Source organism: Sardina pilchardus, chromosome 9, assembly GCF_963854185.1.
Source record: "Sardina pilchardus chromosome 9, fSarPil1.1, whole genome shotgun sequence".
Lineage (NCBI taxonomy): Eukaryota > Metazoa > Chordata > Actinopteri > Clupeiformes > Clupeidae > Sardina > Sardina pilchardus.
Window position 1 is genome coordinate 2,682,421 of NC_085002.1, and position 11,806 is coordinate 2,694,226.

The 11,806-nt window shown below is 39.3% G+C and overlaps 1 protein-coding gene across 1 annotated transcript in view; it reads right to left on the reverse strand.

The window, feature by feature from the left end:
- Positions 1-6,414, reverse strand: part of LOC134092408 (plasma kallikrein-like) — a 7,332-nt gene extending 918 nt beyond the window's left edge. The window contains exons 1-5 of the mRNA XM_062545251.1: positions 6,340-6,414; positions 5,822-5,842; positions 1,335-1,491; positions 811-923; positions 1-4 (exon numbers count right to left, since the gene is read on the reverse strand). The exon at positions 1-4 is cut by the window's left edge and continues 47 nt beyond it. Coding sequence (XP_062401235.1) covers positions 1-4; positions 811-923; positions 1,335-1,491; positions 5,822-5,842; positions 6,340-6,397 — 353 coding nt within the window. The 5' untranslated portion in view covers positions 6,398-6,414. The remainder of the gene's footprint in view (positions 5-810; positions 924-1,334; positions 1,492-5,821; positions 5,843-6,339) is intronic.
- Positions 6,415-11,806: the final 5,392 nt, after the last annotated feature.

An 11,806-nucleotide genomic window follows, 5' to 3' on the forward strand; every position in this document is an offset into this window, starting at 1 on the left:
TCGTCTGAATTTAAAAGGACGACAAAGCAATTTGATTATTGTAGAAATGTCAACAGATCACATTGTGTATCTCAAAAATGTTTTAATATTGTACAAAAAATCATTTTTTTCCATAATTTAGTTCAAAAAGCGAATATCTCATACAGTATATTCTACTTACATTATACATAAAGTGAGATATTTCAGAAAGTGAATCTTTCATATATAGGTCAATAATGATATACTCAACAACTACTTTACAAAAGATTAGGCTTGTATCTTATAGTTTCTGAGATATGGAGCCTTAAAAACGCAGTTTTTTAAAATGACTAAAGTTCCTTCGATTATTACTTTTGAAGTGTCTTCAACTGTAGGTCAATTATTTTAGAAGTTGAATATTTGCCAAGCTATGATTGACTGTAAATTGTATATGACAAATATAAGTATGTTTTGCCCACAATAAATTCACAAGGAATCCCATCAGATGTTTTGAATTTACCGGTATGTCTATAATAGGCCTACTACTGTTGGGATTCAGTGTCAGCAAGGTTTGGTAAAGTGTGGTAAGGTTTCCTTTTATCTTGCATGAATTGTATTCTTTGTTCATTACGTATTATACCAAGCTGCCATGGATTTCCACTGAGTTGATTCTCAAGTATCAGTTCAATACAGAACACATCTTTTCCCTTTCAAAACCGAGACGATTCCGTATTTTACAGAATGGTTGGCAACCCTATGTAGTTGTTGGGAACTGCCCACTTGAGATTGGATGACTCAACATGCATTAAAAACACATGTACATGTGCTCAATGACTCTTCCACTAGACGCACCTCTCTCTCCTGGCTCCTCACAGGTTTTAAGGGAGTAGCCTGATGTCACCCCCTTCAGATTGGTCTCTGTAGGTGTCCCAGAGGCTGTGCGCTTGAGGTAACAGTAGAATTTCCTGGGCAGACAGGGGCACAAAACAGATATCGTTACAAATCTCACAGACCTTGAAAATTGCAAATATTGCAATTCATATTGCAAAAATTTGCAATATGAATTTCTCTGTTACTGTATGTATATTTGTGGTGTATGTTTTGTGAACTAGTGGTGGTGTGATGAGTTATAAGGCACCTGTTGTCTTTCTCTAGCACGTACAGTATATTTGTGGTGTATGTTTGTGAACTAGTGGTGGTGTGATGGGTTAAGGCACCTGTTGTCTTTCTCTGGCACGTACGGTATATTTGTGGTGTATGTTTGTGAACTAGTGGTGGTGTGATGGGTTAAGGCACCTGTTGTCTTTCTCTAGCACGTACGGTATATTTGTGGTGTATGTTTTGTGAACTAGTGGTGGTGTGATGGGTTAAGGCACCTGTTGTCCTGGGGCCAGTCAGGCCTGATGAAGGTGAAGAACTGGCAGGAGTGATGCTGGCTGCAGGCACGCTGGCAGTGGAGCACATCAGGGGAGCAGATCTGCAGCACATCGTTGCCAGGGAAATCCACATCCACCTGTAAGTCCAGCATATGTTCTACACACACACACACACACACACACGCAGAAGTGCACCAATACAAGAAAACATGAACAAATGATGAATCATTGGTAATCGAGCAAAGAGAAAAAGAAAACATTTAATAACTATTTTTTATGTAGTTAGACATATATTTGCACATTGCATAATTAGATGTATATTCTATAACATGCTCAAATTGAAATCTTAAAAGATTGGGCTGAGTATGGTGATAGCCAGACTTATTGCAATATACTGTATAGTTGTGTCATAACATCTATGGAGCTGAATCAAGGCAGACATTAGTTTACTTGTTGAGTTGAGGTAGCCTTCACTGAATTGACATAAACATATTTAACTAACCTAATTATAAATGTTTCAATGATACATTCATTTATCAAGTATTTACAAATGAAACATATAAGGGATAATGTAGGCTATAGAACGCCGGTCATTATGTAAGGGATAACGGCCGACGAGGTGACCGGTTCGATGGAAATAATGGCTAGGTGGAGGTCTAGAACTCCGGCGACGTGCGAAGCACGGAGACGGAGTTACCTCCGCCGTGCCATTATTTCCATCGAACCGGTCGACCTCGAAGGCCGTTATCCCGCTTATCTCCCGTTTGTATTCATAACCTGTATATTTAGAACATAGTTTTATTCCACCGTTGCGTCCGTTAACATCGCTAAAACTGTCTTGACTGTGGGACTACTTTCCGCCACATATCAACTTTCTACTTGCAGGACAAAACTGCCGTTACTAGTTCTAAAATGGATGGTTGCTATGGCCAAAGGCCAGTCGTTAGTTCTAAATGGCTGGTTGCTACGGCCAAAAGCCAGTCGTTAGTTCTATCTCTCCCGTTGTCAAGCGGGCATTTCCCAGGATTCTGATTAACTTTAACTTTGAAAGATCGCTACTTTTATAGCCTACATGGCATCCAACTAGCTACAATCCACCTCCGTCATATGCTACAATGTTACTATGGTTCTGCACGTCTGTATTTCAGCTTGTATGCAACCTGACAGTTCATTTAAACTTCGCAACGAGTTTGGCGAATTAATATTCAAGTGTGATACGGGAACTACTTCACAGGTAGCAGGTTATACGAAGTTAATGGCCACCCCATCAGCCAATCAGAGAAGAGAATTCCATTGTTGAGGGAGATAACGGAAAATAATTCCCGACAGGACGGACAGAACCCCGACGCGCAGCGGAGGGGTTTTGCTTCGTACTGAAGGGAATTACACTTACACTTACACTTATCTCAATGTGTCTTTAGCAATGACTTGGCTACCATTTCGTGGCTTCCGCAACAACTAGCGGAGTGAACCCGTTGCCATTGCCAGCGGTCATTATACCTCCGGAGCGGTCATTATGCAAATATAACGGACCGGTAGAACGTTGAGAGGCCCATTCAAAGTGAATGGGAGCTCCCTCAACATTCTAGAGAGCCATATAATAAATATAGTAGGCTATATATATATGTAAGGGATAACGGCCGACGAGGTGACCGGTTCGATGGAAATAATGGCTAGGTGGAGGTCTAGAACTCCGGCGACGTGCGAAGCACGGAGACGGAGTTACCTCCGCCGTGCCATTATTTCCATCGAACCGGTCGACCTCGAAGGCCGTTATCCCGCTTATCTCCCGTTTGTATTCACAACCTGTATATTTAGAACATAGTTTTATTCCACCGTTGCGTCCGTTAACATCGCTAAAACTGTCGACTGTGGGACTACTTTCCGCCACATATCAACTTTCTACTTGCAGGACAAAACTGCCGTTACTAGTTCTAAATGGATGGTTGCTATGGCCAAAGGCCAGTCGTTAGTTCTAAATGGCTGGTTGCTACGGCCAAAAGCCAGTCGTTAGTTCTATCTCTCCCGTTGTCAAGCGGGTATATCCCAGGATTCTGATTAACTTTAACTTTGAAAGATCGCTACTTTTATAGCCTACATGGCATCCAACTAGCTACAATCCACCTCCGTCATATGCTACAATGTTACTATGGTTCTGCACGTCTGTATTTCAGCTTGGATGCAACGTGACAGTTCATTTAAACTTCGCAACGAGTTTGGCGAATTAATATTCAAGTGTGATACGGGAACTACTTCACAGGTAGCAGGTTATACGAAGTTAATGGCCACCCCATCAGCCAATCAGAAAAGAGCATTCCATTGTTGAGGGAGATAAATATATATATACACACACACACACACACACAGTAGGCAGACATGGGCAGTATTTCAATTATATGTATTTTAAATACGTATTTAATTACTTTAGTGTATTTTGTAATTTGTATTTTGCAGGATTGGAAAAAATCAAATGTAATTTGTAACAAAATATTTTGAGGGATTGTATTTAGAGTATTTCAAATACTTAAATACGAACAAAAATCTGTAATTTTCCCCCTCAAATTAGCCAAAAATTCATCACTCAGTTAAATATAGCCTCTTACCTATATAATCATGACAATATACTATGCTTATCATAGTCTGGGAGCCAAAGGTCGGAATCTTGGTGAACCTGGTTTTGAACGTTGTTTTTTTTTTTCCTTTGTGGTTTCTTGTTGCCTAGGAGTTACTCAGTAAGAAAAGGGAGGGTGACCGGTGATGTCTCTTGGGCTCAAGCCCAGCTTGGATGTAGATGAGATGGCATTGAGTGGAATGATAGCTGGCTGGTACATAACTGTGTAATACTTTAAAAAGCTTTAAATTGATGAAGACCACACCGCTACTACAATCTTTAAGCACACTGTACTTTGAAACATTCTGTAAATTCAACCTCATTGTTGTCTAGCTCTGAAACACATAGGCCCGAGCACCAATCTCAACATGCATATGTGTTTATGTCCATTTTGATCCAATTTGACTGCTTTGCTATTTTATTCCAGCCCACCCAGATGTAGCAGGCTAGAACCAGCCTTGATTTTATGTCACCATGTAGACAACTTAAAAGCATTAGATGTGTCTTTTCTGTTGTCATCATCATCTCCTAAGATCATGTCTGAAAGTTGACTTCAGGACTCAGGAGCTTGAATTGTCAGGTGTGTCAAGTGCAACAAGACTAAAATTTGAAAACGATACAGATAAGACACTGAGGGAGAACATGACATGAACCCCATGACCATAACCTTTGACATGAGGATTTATGTAAGGGATCAACCAAGGCGTCCTGATCTGCAGAAATAATGGAGGAGACTGAGGCAAAAACCTCCCCGATGCGAAACAGTCTCGAGTTTTCACCACCCAGTTAATTAATTCTGTTTATTGAGACACCTTACAGGATGTTACTTTATTTGTCCCCGGTGTTGTCAGTCATGTATGAAGGCAAAGGCATGCATTTATAGAACAAAAAGGGAAATGCTGTTCAATTTAAAAAGGCTAACCTGTTCAATCTCGTACTACTTTCATTGAACACGGAAAATCATGGGGGTAGTTTGCTTTATCACAGTTGATTCCACTGTTGCAAAGCCTGCTTGTTGTCAGTTCAATCATCGTTTATATTGATATGGGATGCTAATTATTTTTTTTTACTAGATCTACTTCATAGGTAGCCTGGCTCCGCCTTCCTACGTACTTCCGTTCAGTTTTCATTTCACTTCACTATGTATGGGCCTGCGGTATATTTACAGGTTTTCTCAAAACAAAAATGTGCAGGTCCAATCAGCGAACAGAGGGAGTAGCTGAGAATGATGATGTTGAGGTTGCTAGTTTGAGCATGTCTCCTCGCGACCAAACGTATAGCGATTGGTTATGGCAGATCTGAGTGGCTTTGGGCAGATCCAATTGTTTTAAACAATAAAGTATCCTCATTCAAGGAAATTCGTGCTTGGCAATGGAAAGTGGCCAGACTCTCTGTACATTATGAATGTACGAGAGTATGGTAGGACCAGGCTACTTCAGCCCAAAGTAAAGAATTTAGGCCTCTGTCAGCCAATAAAAAAAAAATAGGATTTCTTGTAGTTTATTTTAAAAGTTGGTACACCATGATTATTGTGGGGGTATTTTTGTATTTTCTAATTACTAATTACTTGTATTTTAATTAAATACATTTTTCACATCAGTATTTTGTATTTTTATTTGTTACATTTTCTAAGCCAGTATTTGTATTTTGTAACAAAATAGTTTTTGATGTAATTGTACCCACCTCTGACAGTAGGCCTATATGCATTCCACTCAGATAGCCAACAGGCTCATAATTTACTGTAAAAGTGCATGCAGAAATGTCATAGCAACATGCCTTTACACACTTCCATTTCCAGAGTGTTGAAGGCAATAACGTGTGATGCATATTGTTAATCAGTGTGCCTGGGCACGCCCAGTGTAAATCTATGAAGTACCTGTGCTGTCAGAGTCATCACCTGTAACAAAAGAGGACCATATGTGCATCATGGTATATAGTAACAAAACAGAAAACGTCATCTACTGCAATCAGTTTGCATGCTTTTAAATAGCAAGGTTAATTAACAGGTAAGTAAGGTTAACTAACAGGTAGGTTAACTAACAGGTAATTAAGGTTAACAAACTAATTTCACTTTGCAGAAAAAAACGTCAGCTATCCAAGTATAGTTTACTTGATTGTTTACTTTTCTACCTCAAAATTAAGCAACACACATTTTACGCAAGTGATCTCTAACAGACAATAAAGTGAATTCTACTTACTAGAACATTTTAAGTAAGGAAAGCTATTACTTTTTACAGAGGTGTGTGCATAGCATAGAAGTGTTGCCAGATCACAGTCAAGACTCAGAATGAGTTACCGAATGTTATACATTCTTACATGTATACACTCGATCTATACAAAAGTCACTGCCAAATAGGTATCATACTGTAAGCATAAACACATATAAAGACTCACCGGTGGTAGATAAGGGAAGAAGACTGAAACAAAGTATGAGTTGAACAACAAATCCCATGGTGCTAACAGCCTGAGGAGCTTGTGGGCCGTCTTGCTCTTGCATTCATTTGCTGCCACTGCAGTGAGTTTATCACTAGCCTGTAGCCTTCACTAATCAGCTGATTTGCCTTTGTGGGATGATCCACATCGTCCCACACCTCCTCTCCATCTCTCTTCCAGGTAATCATCACTGCCTCAGGATATAAACCTTTTTTTTATTATTATTCAAATATTTTCAAACATGTACAGTAGGCTATTGTCCAGGGGCTAAACATACAAAACATACCACATGTATACACAGGGACAGGGAACCATTGAAACCAAGTCATCTGAGGTTCAGTTGTTTTTGGTTTTGAATATTTTTACATGGTATTTAATATGTAAATGTAATATGTAACACAAAGGCATACTTGGAAAGCGGACCAAGCATGCAAAAAATGCCCACGGGAACCCAAGTTTGAGTCGGACCTTCGGTCATTTCCTGATCCCACCCCATCTCTCTCTCACTTGTTCCCCGTCTCACTCTGTGCTGTCCTATGACAGGCAAAAAAAAAAAAGAAAAAGAAAAAGGAACTAACAGGGCAGACCCTATATCAAGGCAGGAAGATGCCCAGACCACAGCAAAGCCACTATCATCACTGTGGTTCAATGGGACTCAGATCATCTGGTGAGAGAGCAAGCAATGTGTATCTGAGCATCGGCTGTGATCACATGCAATTACTGACACTCATACAAGGTAAATAGACATTAATATTACAACTTCAAAAAATTTTCCCATGCCACAATTTCAGGCTGTGGCACACCATTCTATCTCTCTTATAGAGCTCTTCAAGTCTAAACCCACATTTATTTTATAATAAAACTTATTTTGGGGGTCTGAGTGATATTTGACACTCGATAAGTACAGCTTTTGCCACAATCAAGACTCAGCAGGAGACAATAAGAAATCAGGTAACGTTTTCCAGGTCCATATATGGGCATGGGTTATTTCCTGCTTGTCCCCTGGAGGAGCTCTCTGCTGCCCTCTGCTGGTTAGATAGCCTTCTGACAGCATATCTGTGAGCCCCTACTACAGTATATGTTTATGCCCCCAGACTGTAGTGTAGTGCTAGCTGTCTAGCTGCTTTAGCTGTTGTCTGTCAGAGCTGCAGTCATGTAATGCTCCAACATAGCCTATAAGCAGTCAGAAGATGAAAGGACCTTATCAGGTTTGTTTGTAAAGGAGATGTGTCATGACTGTGTATATCAGATATTGTATGGTATGCACGCCCATAGTAGTGGCTGTGAAAAAGTGCCTGTGAGATTCAAAACGTTTGGAGAGGCAGAGCTCCATCTGTAGGATATGACCTAATCTTATGAGATAACTTTGTTTTTCAAGGTAATTGATTGGTCAGTAGGTGGTAGTTTTACACAATTTGAGCAATAACTTAGCACACAATCCCGAGCAAATTTGGTTGGCAGCATAAGATACCATGGTGATACAACGACGCTAAAACAGAGCCACTTTCTCATGACAGCATACTTTGAGCGCAACATACTTCTCTAACCCACTTATCGAGCTTCATAGGATACTCCACATAACTTACAATTCATGGGTTACATCAGGTCCCTTTCTACAGGTGTATGAAATCAAGCACCTTGATGATCAATGCAGACATGGTGCTTGATTAATACACCTGTGGAAAGGAACCTTATGAAACCCATGAATTGTTGGTCGCCACCACACGATCAAAAGTTCCAAATAACCTGCGTTGAATGGCTGAATCGCAGGAGGGTGGAATCGTATTTCTGGATGCTGGAGAGTGTAATCAATAAACTCATTGACTGACCAAGAGATTGGCTGTTACAGTAATAGTTCCAAAACTCCCATAACCCGGATACTGGCATGGGAAAGTGCTGCCATTTTTTTCCACGGTATCTTACTGTATGGGAGTGTCGTCACTCTGTTTTATCTACCTAAACACAGTTTGAAGATCTTAACAAAACATCTACCAGATGAGCAAACTCTTTCTAGAATGCATCTTACAGACGTAAAGCAGACCTTTCAAACACATCTCCAAGACATCTTGCAAACATCTTTTGCTTACTATACGGGGAATGCTCTGTTTGGAAGCTTCTTTGTGTGTGTCAGGGCAGTGTTTTCTCAAACACAGGCACTATCCTGACACACTCTTAAAACAAATGTGTTGAAAACAACATAACTTGCATGTTTTTAACAAATGTTTTTGTTTTTAACAAATCTTTGTGTCCAGATAGGGACAACACAGTCTGTGTTGTTTCCGACACATTGCTTTTGTTATTTGTTACACAACATGTATTGAAAATAATACAACTCTGTGTTCAGATAGGGACAACACAGTTTGTGTTGTTTACAACACATTTGTTTTAAGAGTGCACAAAGAGCTCAAACACACAAATATGTTGCTAAATATGAGAACCACACTCTCTGACGTCAAATCACGTCAGGTCAAGTTTATTTATAGCGCATTTCATGCACAGAGGTCATTCAATTCAATAGCATAAAATGGCCATAGTTAAAGAATAGTTTAAAAAGTAAGGTATATAATAGAATTAAAGAATAATTCTAATATACAGATTCAGAATTTGTCACTTTTTCCTTTCATTTCATAAAATCAATTAAATCCAGCGATTCTTTTTCCCAGTACAGCAGGGTGACACAAACAACAAGGGGAAATTACTTCAAAGGGCTCTCTCCCTTTTATCAATACAAGATTCTTCCTACTGCATCATGCAACGAGGCTACCCTTACAACATTATAAGCACATTTTGAATTTAATTACCTGAAATTAATTTCCACAGATGAGCACAATAGTGGAATTCCATTATCAAATCAGTGGTGTGGTCTTCATATACCAATTATATCATATTCTGTACAAACAATGAGCATATTTCAGAAGACAATATAAAAAAAGACTGAAAAAAACATTACAAATCTGAGAAATACTTTCAGGAAATGCATGTTAGAAACAGAATCAAAATCAGCTTTATCGGCCAGGTTCGCGTAAACAATCAAAGAATTTGACCCCGGTTAATCTTTGCTCTCAAGTACAACAATAACAATAACATAAAAAAACAGCAAGAATAGAGTAAGGGCATCATAAGGCTATGTACTGTATAAGAATAAATACAGTTTACATATTTCAAAGTATTTTTTACAAAGTATTCTTTGAAATTGTAATGTGATAATGTGGTTTTAAGGATAAGGCGGGGAAAAGACATTTTCTGGCATTTAGCCAGGACAAAGTGGACATTTCTGTAGAATGACCCGGCACACAGACTGGCACAGCATGGTGGACAGGAGGGGCCTGGCTATGCCTTTCCTTCGAAGCAATCTCAATCTGAGTCAGGTGAGTCAGGCCCTAATGAAGGAAAAAGCACATTTTACGAAATAAGTTTTTTTTTTTTTACTTATTTTGGTTTCTCATCTCCATTTTCATTAGAAAATAGACCAGCACCTAAATACATTTTTTGTATTCAAATCTGAGAGTAGCAAATGCACAATATACGTATGAAGGCCCATTTCAGCAAATGTCAAAGATTGGGGGGAAATCCTGCAAGTCATTATTATAACAAGAGAATGTATCAATAATGACTTTGTATCTAAAATAATGCATTAGCATCTTTTGACCTCTATGACCTATGACGTTTCTCAGGCAGATTTATCATCCCATTGTGGACATGGGGATCCATATACAGTAGAGGTGTTTAGACCTCTATATTTGTCACACCTTACAATCTAAAATACTTACTCACACTCTGCCTTCTAAGACAAGAAGATAGAGAATATTTGCAATAACAAACCAAAGAATGATCAAGAACGGAAAACAGACATAACACATGTTGCGTAATTGCACCATGACACAAAGGCAACTCACCTTTCTTCTTCTTCATAGATGTGATCACAATCACAATCAATCCAAGAAGAACAACACCTGCAGCAACATACCTAACAATACCAATGCCTACATTGCCTGTAGAAAAAAAAGTGAATAAATCATGTGTTTGTTGTTTATTTGTTTATTTACAGTATGTAAGTCAAGAAAGGACCTGCACACCTTGATAGGTTTTTTTTTGCAGGTGCAGCTTTTTGAAGGTTCAATATTATAGGAGGTAGGAAAAAGCGCAACACTGCTGCTTTGGAATCACCACTTAATTTGACTAAAATGACGTTTTGGCACTAGACCTTCAAGGCACCCTTATGCGCATGCAGGGGCGCCGCCAGAAATCTTGGGCCCCATGAAAGATTTCAATTTAGGGCCCCCCCCCTCAAAAAAATATATATATATGGTATATATGAGTATATATTTTCTTTTATGAGCAAATGTTCATGTGTTGAGAGAACTTGTATGCATCACTATATCAGTATGGATTTAATGGATTTATAACATTCTGATTGCACATTATGAATACTTCAGAGTAGAGATGCACCGATCGATCGGCCGCCGATTGGAATCGGCCGATTTTCACGTGATCGGCCACGACCGGCGACCGGCCGGTCAGTCTGAGACATGCCGATTTTATGCCGGTCAAATGCACTCGCACGTACTTGTAACAACATCACACTCACAGCTGAGTTTGCAAAGTTTGATGAAGCTAGGCCAACAGTCAGGGCTAGATAAAGCGCTAATACTGAGTTTTTCTATGCAGCGAACGCTGTGCTTTGCCATATTGCGTGGAATTTACTATACTAAGCTGTCACTTCAGGTTACAGCGCTCATCAAAGCCCGTCCTTGCCGCTAATTGCGTGCCCACAGCTGAACCACAAGCGCTATCAATAAGCAGCGACATAGCACGGCAGGAATAAACATAGTTTTGCTTCGGTTTGCCAACTTATCATGTATTCTTTCACACTACTACAACAACTAAGTCCGATTTACACATTTAGAGGTTTATTTCATTACCTTTTGTCTGATCACGCCTGTATATTTCTTCTAAATTCGCCAAAAGTTAGCATTCTAACGTGTCATAAACTACCGCGACCGTGATACAAAACATATCATGCGTGGTGTCGTTGGAAAGCTCCTGCATGACGTTATGCCATCCAAATATGGACACTTCCTTAGTATCCGCAAGCAATCGCGAAAGTTCAAAGAAGAGTGTGGACTGAGAATGTAAAGTAATTTGCTGTGTTTCAAGGCTTCTCAAAATTATTTTTTTTTGTTGTCATTTTCCAACATCTCAGCCTATGTAGCACTAACTTCAGTTATCAGTATTCTGAAGATATTTACAGTTGGATATTGCATATGGATGTGAGAAGAAAAGAAATAGTGTTCCTAGTGCATTTCTACATGTGTGAAATGAATGTCCCACACTTGGATTACTGCAGCTGAAGAAGACTTGAAGAAGAATCTGTCTATTCACATTTTTCTACCAGCCATTGATAAGTTGATTACATTTCTAACATGTT